Source organism: Coloeus monedula, assembly GCF_965178545.1.
Source record: "Coloeus monedula genome assembly, chromosome: 18".
Classification (NCBI taxonomy): domain Eukaryota; kingdom Metazoa; phylum Chordata; class Aves; order Passeriformes; family Corvidae; genus Coloeus; species Coloeus monedula.
Window position 1 is genome coordinate 3786073 of NC_138798.1, and position 13180 is coordinate 3799252.

Here is a 13180-nt window from a genome sequence, read left to right on the forward strand (position 1 = left end):
CTCCTTTAGTTTTGGCTGCATGTCCTACTCAAGCAGTAGCATTTCCTAAGAGCCATTAAAAAGCAGATCTTTAAGGCGTGGTGAGAGAACTGCGTGTTTCCAATATGAGCAGCCCAACACACCCCAAAGGTGTGCACCGGGAATCATCACCTCCTGCCCTGATCATCCACATGGGAATGACGCAGTACACCAAGGCTCCTGTAAACTGTCATTACTGGCTTTTAATTCCATGGAAGGAGGAAGAGGAAGAAGTACCAGACCTCCATATGCTTCTCAACAGAGCTTTCTTTAAACATGTGCAGAAGGTGGAAACAGCACATTATTTTGTTGTCCACTCCTGTTATAAAAATATTATTTCTCCTATAAACTAAGAAGGAAAAAGCCATTCCTTTTAGAACATATGATGAACATTTACCTTGACTTGCTTTCCAAATTCAACCAAATAAACTGAACTGGTAAATGCTGCAAAAAGATCTTTCAGCCTCTCAGAATTCACATATGAATGTGCTTTGGTTTTGCCTTCCTGTAAAGTTTAGGAAGAAAAAAAGAAAGAGAAGTAAATAAAGGTTTAAACTGCAAAAGGCCTGGGGTCCTCGTAGAAATTCAAATGCAGAATGTGCTAGTATCATGTATTTTAAAGATCTTTGGGCAATATGCACAAACTGCAAAGCTGAGAATTTTAAAGAATTAAGTTCGCTCTCTAACATTATCTTATCGACATTCCCCCTCACAAGTTTTTTGTTATATATTTGAAAATGCTTTGGTTTACTATGCATTACACTTGGCTGGGGAGACTTTTCCTGCATTTATGGAAGGACAAATGCTTTACCAGCTCCAAGGAATACATTACATCAACCTAGTGCTCCCTCTCTTGGCAACTGAACAACGTACAGTCACTTCAGCCACAGGTCCCTCCCAAGACAAGGAGAAAAAGGTGTTAGAACAATCAATCAGCAGGATTGTAACATTTCTAAGCATTCAGAAGAGGGCAGCTCTTCAGATTATGAAAACTGAATGATATGGCAAGGTTCTGTTTAAATAGCTAAGAGAATTTTAACAGTTTCTTGATTAAGAAAACCTGAAGCCAACAGTTGTGGCCCTTCCTAAAATATTAAACTATATTCATCCTCATTTCGCTTACCTTGTTTTCCCAATTTTCTTCAGCAGCCGATTTTCAAAAACCAGCATTTTGCTGCTTCAGGACTCCAATTAAAAACTCTTTAGCTAAAAGCTCATTTATTAAACCTCTGTAGACAACCACGAACATGTATGTACAGCAAGTTTACATGAAGGACGATGCTACAAAAGATACAGTGGCAATTAAAACAGACCCACATAAATAATTTATAAAAATACTTGAAATGGTGAAAATAGCACTGTAATCCCCAATTATTTTCCTCCAATTGCCAAGACTTTCATGTGGGAAATCTAACATCAGACCTTTTTAAAAACATTCCGAATATATTAAACTTATCTACAGGATAATTAGCAAAATGTATAAAGTGTAGATTATTGTACAAAGGACAGATATTAAAAAAAATCACCAATCCACCTGGAACTCAAGGACAATAAAAATCTTAGCCAAAATAATGAACACCAAACCACAAACTCTGCATTTTAGAGTCTCGAGTATTGGCAAATAAAATGCTCTTAACAAATCATCAGTCCTGTTATTCCTTAGTGGAAGCATGCAATTTGGGAAAATTCTACATTTTCTGACTGCGTTGCTACTCCTGGACAAGATCAAACCTGCACTGACTTCGATACTAAGGAAGAACAGGACAGACCTGCATTTGTCAAGATTTTCTCTTTCCTGTAAGATGAAGGAGGTTATCTGAGTTTGTAAAACTGGGGGGGAAACAGAAGGGATTTGGACTTAAGAAAACAAAAGACCAGTTAAGATTTAAGTCTTTTTCTTTTGCTGGTTTCTTGGGGAATTTTTTAACAGGCTTCTTATCCGTAGATAAACCCCAGTTGATTCTGCCATGTTTTCAAATTCAAATGGTGTGATGCCTGCAGCAAACTTGCTCATGTCAGGAACAAGTCCAGATTTTTTCACAGATGATCCAGTGCTTGTGGGCACTTTATTACCACCTGTGTTTTCCTCCTCATTAACCTCAGGGTTGGGAGCAGGCAGGGTATCATCCAGCAGGTCTTCAGAAACTGCATTATCAGGATTTTCCTTTAAGTCAAGCAAACTGTCCTCTAGATTTGGACTGGTTATAGAACATTCGTTTTCTGGGATCTGCTCACTGATGTCAGAAAACTCTGTTTCCACTGAGATCACTTTCTCAGGTGACCTGACTTCTGCAACAAGATCTGCTTCATTCCTGGCTGGCGATGAGGTAAGGGAATTCCCAGTTAAAGGTGTGTCAGCAGGAATATCAGAGTCACTGTTTGTGCTCTCCGCCTGCTCCAGCGCTGCCCAGATTAACCTCTGCTGCTCCTCCAGCTCTTCCAATGTCAGAGTATCCTCATCCATGACTGAGTCCACTATTTTGGGCAGAGGACTATCACTGGAAGGGTTTGGTGGTGGAGTAGTCCTAGGGAGGGGAGAGTGGGTGGGTGTGGAAGGCTGAGGGGGTGTGAGTGGGGGTGTTCCTCGTGGCACAGGCGGAGGAGTGGACATCGATGGAGACCCAGGTGGCAGCGGAGGTTGGAACTGAAAACTGTTGGGAGTTTGAGATCTCTGTGCCCCTTCCAGATCTAGAAGGAGATGAAAAGACACCTTTTATAACCTCAAATCTGACCAGGACAGGATTCAGAGTGCCATTGTTCTGATTAACTACCAGATTTATGTCTTCTCATCCTTGGTTTTCAGCTGAGACAGAACAAACTTTATGAAGGTTTTCATATCCACCAAAACTGTTTTTTGGGATTTTGACTCTGCCAGCCATACAAGGAAAAAAAATTACTCTTGAAGGTATTAAGAACAAACTCATTTCAGATTGAGACACAATGAAGGATTCCTCATAACGGATTTCAAAAGGAAAGCCAGAAGTTTCTCCAGCTATTCTAACATGTAAACAACACTGAATCCTCCTTCCCTGAGTTTGCCATTTTTAAGAAGCTGTAAGCTTACAAATTTATGTTATTTCATCCAAAGACTTAGGGATTTGGGGGTCTTCTTAACAGAAGTTTCTTTAGGATGCTCCTGAAGTAAAGAGATCAGAATTTTTAACATAACATTGCAATTGCTCTGAGCACACCTGAAACCTCCTGTTTGCTACTGGAAGATATGAAAACCACTGTGACAATCACACCAAATGCCACTGCAGTAGGACACTGCTGGCCTCTGTCAGCTCTGACATTAAATACCACCAAAATGACTACTAACACATTGGCTTCTCTTTTTAACTCTCACATTTCAATTCAGAGCAAGTTATTTTGAAAATAAAAGTTGAACCTAGGGAAAAAAAATGCAGAATGACGATACCAGAGTCCAGGTCCATGTCAGCTGCTGCTGTCTCTGAATTGTCGTCTCTTGGTCGTTTGGAGTGATGAGACTTTGACTGAGGCGCAGCCCTTTTGTTGCTGGATTTTGGACTTGGCTGGAGAGAAAATATCCACAAAACAGAAAAGAATTAGTATTATAGTGTACAGGCTAACATTTCCAGCTTTAAGAATTAAGGCAAAGTTGTAACTATACAATTATTTGGGGACCCGGTATGTAAATAGACATTGATGTTTGAGGGATGCCATGGCTATGGCAACCTAATAAGCTTCTCACTTATTAGGGGATTCTGGAACTTCTAGATTGTGTAAATTCACAGCAAACTTTTTTCCCAATATAAATCATTGCACAACTGGGATCTGCTAACATTAAGTGAAATAATGGAATTCATTTTAAACACAAAGCCATCTTCTGTTAAAACAGAAGCCAGATCAGCATTTCACCCCCATTAGTGTCAATAAAAAGTCTGTCGCCTTGTGCAGAAAGAATATACAAGCAAGAGATGATCATGACCTACACTAAAAGACAACATTGGTTTTTTTTAATAACAAGGAGATATATTCACCTCCTGGTAATTAGAAAGGTAGTGAGCAAAAACATCCTTCTGTTGGGATGGTTGCATGGGGATGGAACCAAACATCTGCCATTCCTACAGCAAAAAGAAAAAAAAAAGAGAAATAATGTTGCATATGGTTGGTTAATAACAGAACTTTGGTTAATAACCCTGAATGAATAAACACATTTGGAGGCCACTAAATGGGCAAATGTAAAGGTGTAAATGCACAAGTGCTTCTTTTTAATGCACAGGCATTAAGATCAGTGATGGAATTCACTGACAGCAGGTTAAAATGCTTTTGAAGATAAAAGCGCAGCACCCACATTTCCTGTGTGCTCTGTGCTTAAGCAGGCACCCAAGATGTGGGCCTTCTGACTTGTTTAATTCTAGTTGTTACAAAGCTTTGCAGAAGTTGCTCACTGACTGAGCTGATGTCATTTTTTGTGATCAAAATTATATTTATGGAAACACCCACAGGGATTTTCACAGTCCAAGAACATTCAGAAAATTTACACGTATGGAAAAAACAGCCATTCATGCATGAGGTTTCGCGTTTAAAAAACAGCAAATTGTCCTGTTGGTCTCATGGAAATAATCCCCACAGCAGCACTGTCAGACCCTAGCACAAGAACTGTAACAAGTACCAGTTAGACGGATGTCACGTTAATTACAACCCCCAGCCCCAAACCAAGGGCGTAAAAAGAAGAGACTGTTGAAAGGAAATTGCCAGATGCAGAATACAAAACATTTAACTCTTTGCTAAAAGCAATTACTGTCATTCAGCATGTGGTTTAGAAGACAGAGAACAGCTACTCACATCTGGGATCCCACTGGGAGTGGATATATTAAAGCCTGGATAATTTACCAACTTTGACACATCGTAAGTGATACGTTTGGGTTGGGGAGAGCTCTCATCTTCTCCTTCAACATCACCTATAACGGAATATAATTGTTATTGATGTTAATTAAGAACACCACTGAAAACATCCACAGGATTTAAGAACAGGGGTTTGGAATCTAAGTATTGAGAGAAGGTTTTGAAATCCACAGACGCAGTAAGAGTGACCAAATCCATCAGATACAGGCATGAAGCCTCCCCAGAAACCAGCTGGATATTTCTACACAACTGCTCTTCAGGTACCATTACCACCCTCAGAATTTGTCATCAGGACTGTTCTGAGATGCAGTATAAATGTTGGTCATTAGCAAAAAGTTGGTAAATTACTTAAGTTGGGTTTCAAGAAATGTGTTGTTTGCTTGCTGGTGGTTTTGTTCCTATATAAGAGTAAGTTACTGAGTATTACAGCTTCTTTCATAAAACGTAAGAGGAAAAGGGAGAGGAAATTGGACAAAAAGAGATTTGCAAGTCTTGCAGTTTCACCCAACTCCAGGTTTTAACAGTGAAACCCCACTGACAGTCTCCATCTTTGTAATCCAATCATTATGGAATTTGTTTCATTGTTACACCATAGCTGATAAAAAGGTGTATTTTTACAGGAATAAAAGACTTGATATGCAACATTCTCTGCAACTCTTCCAAGAGGAAGATGAAGGTTTACAAACCAGTTACTTTTTTGTCTCCTGAGGAGGGTGCAGCCAGTCCACAGCCTCATACTAAAACTGCATTGCAGCCCCATATTCCTCACCTTTCCCATCATACAGAGCCAGTCCTGAGTGCTCCATTTCGGCCTCCTTGAGCCAGCCCGGGGGGTACCCCAGCTGCCGCATGCGGTAAATGAACGGCGGCAGGCTCTTGTCTGTCACACCGAGGGCATCCTGAAGGACCTCACTAAGTCGAGAAAACAAACAGAAAACAAAGTGTCATCCAGAAAAATCCCTAACTGGTGACAAAACGTTGTGAACATTTTGTGGAGTTTTCAGCTGTCAAGGTAGAACAGCTGAGTTTTAGCTCAAACTGTGTTGCATTTCAATCCCAGATATAACAACTCTAGATCAAAGCCAGCTCTGATATGAAATACAACTTTTTGCCTTTCTGATATGCTTAAACCCTTTATTAGATTTAGTTCTACACCAAGAATAACCTACTTGACCTGCTACTTCTGACTCATGGCCTTGACTGTAGCTATCAACAGGAAAGGTGGAACTTGACACTGAATTTACTAGTGATTTTTTTGGAGACTGCCACACAATACTGTGATTTCTTTAAATGTTTTGAATAGAGAGGAAAGGACACTCAAAGCTCAAAATTTGCAGACTTTTGAATATATTTTTAGTAGGAACATCATAAATTTGCAATTTGAGATGTCAAAGAGTAATACTTATCTCCCTGCATTAGGGAAAGAGTAGGACTATTCAGCTAGCAGTGAATTTTCATTTGAAAAGTATCTCTGCAATTTATTAAACAAAATTCTATTTAGCAAATTCAAACATAATACACTCATAATTAAGAGCAACAGGTGGACTTAATAAACTCTGGCAATTAACATCTGGCACTCCAAAGGCAGAAGAGGTATTCCAGAAAAGCAGTGCAACAGTAAATGGAAAGAAAAGAGATACCTAATTACTCCTGGCTTAAATTTTCCAAACCTCTCTTCTACTTCTTCTGCATGGTAACGCTGCTGAAAATTCTGATTGCTCGAATCACCACAAGCTTCCAAAAACTCCTTTCTCTTCTCATTTATACGAGCTGCATTTCGTGGCTTAAAGATAATACAATTGGGAAGTTTAGAGTTGGACAACTTACAATTTATGCACTCCTTCACCCAACATAAAGCTTGGAGAGCAGCAGTCTTTGGAATACTGGTGACTTTACCTTTGGACAGTCTTTCATTTGATGGTCTTCAGAACCACAATTGAAACAATGAGGTTTGGGCCTGCTTGAAAAATGCACAAATTAAACCTGAAAACAACTTTACAATGTTAAATACATTTAATTATTTTCATTCTTGAAAGATTTTAAGGTTTAGACTTGAGAAAGACAAAAAATCATTCACTGCTGATGTCATGTGCTGTCTTCCGCTTCTCTTAAACTTTTGTCAGTCCTTAAATAGAGGAACAGAGTACTGCTGATTTCACAGTGCTAAGAAAAACATGGGAAATGAGGAAAGGGCAGAGGGAAATAGGAAATGGTACATCAGAGGTCTGGTCCTTTTCACAATACTGGGAATCAGTCACCAGTAGAAACAAACAGCAGAGCAGGACCATTCCTTTGGAAACTCCTGGCCCACAGTTTCAAGGAATGCATTTTGTGAAACTGCACTGAAAACCTGGAATGGAACTGCAGCTGGCTTCAACTTAAATCTTCCTTGTAAATTCACACCGTGGCAGGTACCATTTGCAATATTACTAGGGTGAAAAAACCAAGATTTCAGAGGAAAACTTATTTTCTGAACATTCATTTTTACTGAATTAGGACAGGAACCAGAAGTGGAGACAAAAGTGTGGCACAAGAACGTGTGTCCAAGGTAACTCCAGCTGGAAACTGAATTCCCTTCACTTCTGACCTCCCATAAAAACTACACCCAAAAACTACACTGATCAACTCTCAGATCAGTCTGTCTTAAAAATCTATCAAGTAAGTCAGACAGGAGCTGTTCTACTAAACAGTAACCATGACACAACACCAGTGCCAAGGATGACAAACCAATCACTAAAAAGACAAGAAACAGAAGAACTAAGTATAAAAATTCAGAAACTTTTCACACACTGACTTTGGGCCCTTCTAAAGAAAGTCAATAAAAGAACAGACCCACTGACTGCAAAGCTCAGCTCTGGTTTATTTAATTTAAAGTATGTCCAAGGGTTTATCAATTGGGCAATAATCACAGAGTGCATCTGAACTTTTCAGCTCAAAACTTTATATTTAGGAATAATACAAACCTTTTGGGTTTTACTTGTATTTCTTGTCCATCTAGGGAGAGAATCTGGCTGAAAACTTGCTGATATCTTTAGATTTCAATAAGGAACTGCTACTGGATGAAGCAAAATTTCAATTTTGTTTAAAATATCAGTGAAAACTTAACAGTGCTTTGAGTAGAACACTGACTCATCTGCATTAAGTTACAAATGGGTCCTTGATATGAAATCCAGAGTATAAACTACAAAATGATATCTACTATAAACTATTTGCTAAGATGAGCTTATGATGTTTCCTCCTAAATTTCTACCCAATGCTTTACCAGCACTTGCTAAAACTACAACCCTCTTGTTTACAGGCAGAAATTTCCATTAATAATTCTGAAATGCTTCACAGCAATGCAATCTTACTAAACCACATTTTGATAGAGTTTCAAAACGACAGGGTCACTGAGAGCAGTACTTTGGTCATTTAGAAGCCAGTGCCTGATGAACCATTTCACTCAGAATCAGTTCAGCCACACTTAACTTGGCATTTTAGGAGAAATTCCCATTAGGCATCTACCTCCTTCATCCAGAGGCTGGGAGATTGTAAATTTGCAATTTATGTTCAGATACAAGTAATTTTTTAATGTATGACATTTTTAGTGTATGACATGACCTTGATTACAAGCTAAAGAACTGGATATTGCAGAAATGAACTCTGAAACGGGTTCTTGTCCTGAGTCTTTCCAGGACAGAAGCAATACTGGAAAACTGGGGAGATGATGTTACTTGAGAAATGTCCTGTCCAATTTCTTTTATCATGGAAGACTTCAATATTAAAAAACATTTCAACATTTTCCAACTTTTTTCAGCATTTCCCTAAATTCTACTTTTCAAACATTGGCTTTAATAAACAGTAAAGAAGCAACTTTAAAATGGATGCATGTTTAAGAGCATTCCATAATTAAATTTTAATAAAAGACTTTCCCTCTGGCTCTCACATTTGGAAAAAAGCATTTTATAGCATGTTTGAGTTTACCCTTTTCTTCTCCCAGAGAGTGGATTTTACAGAGGGAGAACACTTATTCAATCAGCAACGAGCTGTCATTCCAAACCTGGTTAGGGACTGGCCCAGGAAGTTCCTAAATTCACAAGATGTATTTATGGGGATAAGGCATTCACTCTCAGGATAGCAATCAGCAAGTCAATTATATCAAAATACTTATTTGTTTTGAGTAAAAAAGTCATTAATGACTCATTAAAGCATCCCATCTCTAATGATTAATATGGTTTTGATAGAAACACACAGTCCACTGAAGAGAATTTGAGTTCAATTTACCCACTGGAATTCTTTGGATTTGACAAACGGAAAAAGAAACGTGTTTTAGCAAACAGGATACTTAGGTATTTCCCATCCTTCTGTCAGCTGTGGATTCTCATTTAAAATAGGCTGTCCCAGTTTATCGAGACAAAAATTGGTAAAATACAGAACACTTCCTACAACCTGCAGAAAAAAAGTCAGAGAATTGTCAGAAATGTGTCAGTATTTAGGTGAGATTGGTAGCATTTCTATAAATTTACACTGCTTGAAATACGTCCAGGTTTTTTTCCCCATTCTCTAAGAATTTACAATTAATACAAGCCCACACCTGTACATGTAAGATTTTTTTTGCACTGATGTAGCCAAAACATGCTGAATTTAAATTTCGTTTATCAGTGTAACAGCAGTTAACAGATCTTATTTTAATGGCAGTGTACACTGAATGTGGAGAATGAAGAGTCAGACCTACCATGGAGGAGCACAGTCAAAAACTTACACTAAAAGCTTCTTTCACTTTTTTAGAACTCGAGCTGGCTCCTTTACAGTCCTCTTCCAGAACAACACTGGAGGGCTGACAGGGAAAGCAAAAATAAAAATAATTAATTTAAATCAATGGAGCTCCTGAATTAGTGATGTAAAAGGCATGAGAATGTGGGGATCAGCTCCTGTCCTTTTACCAACAGTAGGATGGAGATGTCCACATTAGTCATGAAGCCTTCCACAGCCCAAAGCATGACACAGCCCCTTTCTAATGGTTTCTTTGATGAGAAATACACTGCATAGTAACATTTTCATTCTCACCAAAAAAGCTAAGGGAAAGATGGAGAGAAATGTGCTATTCCACCCTTTTACTCAAAAGTGAAGGTTGATTAAGAATCAAAATTCTAAACTAGGAGGAGAAAGTGTAAATTTATAGGTTCTGTTGTTCAGCTGTTTTCTTACATATACTCAAAGTTGGGCCAAATGAAGAAGAGGATGCATTAAGCTCTCTTAATTATTTAAACCAACTTATTACTTTTCTTTCACTGAAATTTCACTAGGGACAATTTTCAAGAAGCATTTTCATGGGCAGAAAGGATCTTTTCTTTGCCCTGGGCTCTATTTTTTGGAACAAGTGGACATACATCTGTTTGAGAACTACTTGATTTGATTTTTGTTACATTTAACAGTGCAGTATTTCGATATTCCCATTACAGAAATGGAGGAGAAGAAGCATCTCGTGACAATTTGAGCTTTAAAGTACCTGTGGCTTAGCATTCAAGTGTGATTTTTCTTGTTCACTTCTCTTCTGCTCTTCATATTTTTGAACTAAACTACAAATAAAATCTTCAATTTCTTGATGATACCGCCTGGGATGGAACAAAGTACAGAGAGATGAAGTATGAGCAAGGCTGAAACAAAGGGCAGATGTCTCTTTTCTTAAGCATTTAACATTTACTAAATAACTTAGAAAAGGGGAAAATCCAATTGTTTTTTGTCCCACTCTCAACCCCCACCAACACAAATGCAATCTGATATTAGAGAGCACCTGAGTGTGGCAAAAAATCAACTCCAAGGCAGGGAAAGATTAATTTCTTATATTTTACCCACAACATTCCTGAAATTCAAACTGGTCTTCAGACCCACTCCAAGCTCCTAGAAGTCACCTTTCATTTTGTGATAAAACCAGATATTGCTAATGAAAGCAACAGAACTCCTGTCATACTGCCCATTATCCTTTCTCCCCTTCAAGCTTCAGTAGTGTATGTTATTGAATAAAATCTATATCCACCCTTTGGGCAGAACACTGTTATTTCCAAAGAAACAAAAAAGCTTCTGTTTCCTGTCAGGATTGTTTTTACCTGAAAATACTTACTTAGTAATGACATTGTTCATAAATAAAATCTGCAACAGAGGTCCATCAACTTTGGAGTTTTCCACTGAGATTCCACTAGAACAGCACAGAACACAGACAATGGGTATAGTAAATATTCCCCAGCAGTTTTATCACACAGCTGAGAGCTGAGTCTGGACCTCACAGAGAGGAAGGTTTGGTCAATACAAAATCTGTCCTTTTAAGAAGTTCCTATCCTATTTCCTTAAACAGAAACTATCCTCTTGAGCAAAGCAGGTTGGTTGGTGTGAGGTGGAAGGAGAACAAAACACCCCCACACTGCAGAAATACTTAATTCTGCATGAACAGAATTCTCTTCCTGCTCTTCTAACGTCAGTAAATTTATACAATCTTCTAATTAAGATTTATTCACACATTTGAATGTAATTTTCCCTCACTGCTGAACTTTACGTTAAAACTGCTTCCCTGAAGACCAGGTGAGTTTCATAAAACAGATACACACAAATAGGGTTACAGCAATACCAACCAAGTTCCTGCTATTCAATTCCAAAAGACTTTTCAGGAACTGGAATGGCATTTTAGAAGCCCAACACCTGAGAAGACATTAGGACATTGAAACAAGATGTGGCAGATTGTTACCTCAGCCAGCTTTTATCTTTGATAAACTCTATATATACACATATACATAAAAATATAAATAAATACATATAAATAAATATATTCTCTCTACAGAAATCATACAGTGTTTTAAGTCAACATAAACATACCTAGGACGAGTCAGAATTCTCAGCTTCCTTTTAAGTTCCTGATGTTAACTTATTGTTAAGGAATACGATTTCCTTTGGAAGATACAAACCCACACCCAAAGCAAACAAGAAAACACCAAGCAAGAATTTCACAGAACAACAAATAGAGTTTCAGTTCCTCCCTTTCACTGCACAGGGGATTATTTACGAATCCACCTGTTGCTGAAGAAACACAATAAAATGAAAACAAACAAATGAAAAAGAGGACTAGCTGTGACAATCCAGATAGTGCCATGCACTATATGCAATGGTTGTATTAACAGATTTGTAATATTTTATTTTAAAAATATATACGGCCATCAACAAAAGAAAGGTAACGGTAGTACACACGTACTTGTAAATGGGAAATAAACTGTAACACATTTCAGATTCCATTCTGCCGCAGCAGCAAACCTAAAAACCCTCCAGGGAACCTGTCCCAATTCAACAATTTGAAGTTATTTGTAGCTGCGTTAAAATGGATTGTCAAAGTGAACACACAGGCGTTTGTTTTCCCTGGAAAGGCAAGAACGCAGCAATTCCGTTTCAGAGAGCCGTTTCAATAGCCATCTCCGCATCTCAGGACGGAGCCGCCTCCTGAGGTGGGGCTGGCACGCGCCCGGCCGCTCGGAGAATAAAAGTTTCCATGGAAAGGAAGCCTGGGAGCACCAGACTCGGCTCCCCCTCCCCACCCAGCTCAGTACTCTCCCCCTTCGGAACGCGCCCGGGCTCCGGCGGAGACCAAGGGTTCCTTCCCACAGAGCCCCGGGCAGGAGCCGGAGCCCCCCGTGAGGGCCGGGACGGGCTGGCCCGGAAGGGAACCGGCGGCAGCGGCGCGCCCGCCTTCCCCCGCCCCGGCGCGGGCCCTGCCTCTACCGCCAGGATATTCTCCGCCCGCAGCCGCTGCACCGTCTCGTCGCGGTCGCGCAGCCGCTCGTAGAGCTGCAGCAGCGGGTCCGGCTCTTCCAGGGCGGGCGGCGAGGGCGGCCCAGGCTCGCCCTCCAGCTGCCCGAAGAGCTCGCGGTCCCCGAAGTCCACCTCCGCCGCCATCTTGGCCGCCGCAGGAAGGGCGGGGCGGGGGCAAAGGGCGGCGGGAAGCGCGGGACGACGCTCGCCGCGGACTACAGTTCCCAACGTGCATCGGAGCGGCGAGCCACCGAGCGGCTGGTGCCTGGGCGCGATGCACGCTGGGAGGTGTAGGCGGCGCGGCAGCGTTTGCCGTACTCACAAATGGAGGACGCGCTCCCGCCTCCAGAACCGGCATCGCTCCCGGTTTGGGAGTTTTCTTCCTCTTCTGAGAAAGGGTCAGAGGTGCAGAGAGATGGGGCGGCAGCAGCGTGCAGGGCAAGAGTATCTGAAGTAGGGTGGCTGCAGTAAGGCCCCTCACTGCAGTATTTTAGGCAAATCCTACTTCAAAAGAACCAAACCA

The 13180-nt window shown here is 40.3% G+C and overlaps 1 protein-coding gene across 2 annotated transcripts; it reads right to left on the bottom strand.

Annotated features, from left to right (window-relative positions):
• Nucleotides 1-1219: 1219 nt before the first annotated feature.
• Nucleotides 1220-12805, bottom strand: ZCCHC8 (zinc finger CCHC-type containing 8). Of its 2 annotated transcripts, none has more exons than XM_082293554.1 (14): nucleotides 12637-12805; nucleotides 11734-11774; nucleotides 10988-11062; nucleotides 10376-10481; nucleotides 9629-9703; nucleotides 9212-9315; nucleotides 7851-7916; nucleotides 6784-6844; nucleotides 6528-6670; nucleotides 5657-5799; nucleotides 4828-4943; nucleotides 4020-4103; nucleotides 3437-3551; nucleotides 1220-2706 (listed from the first exon to the last, which is right to left on the bottom strand). In XM_082293554.1, exons 1-14 carry the CDS (start codon nucleotides 12799-12801, stop codon nucleotides 1904-1906), a joined length of 2097 nt encoding a protein of 698 aa, XP_082149680.1. In that variant the 5' UTR covers nucleotides 12802-12805; the 3' UTR covers nucleotides 1220-1903. The 2 variants fall into 2 exon arrangements, with proteins under 2 accessions (XP_082149680.1, XP_082149679.1); XM_082293553.1 differs by having other exon boundaries at nucleotides 6784-6847.
• Between the last annotated feature and the right edge of the window lie 375 nt (nucleotides 12806-13180).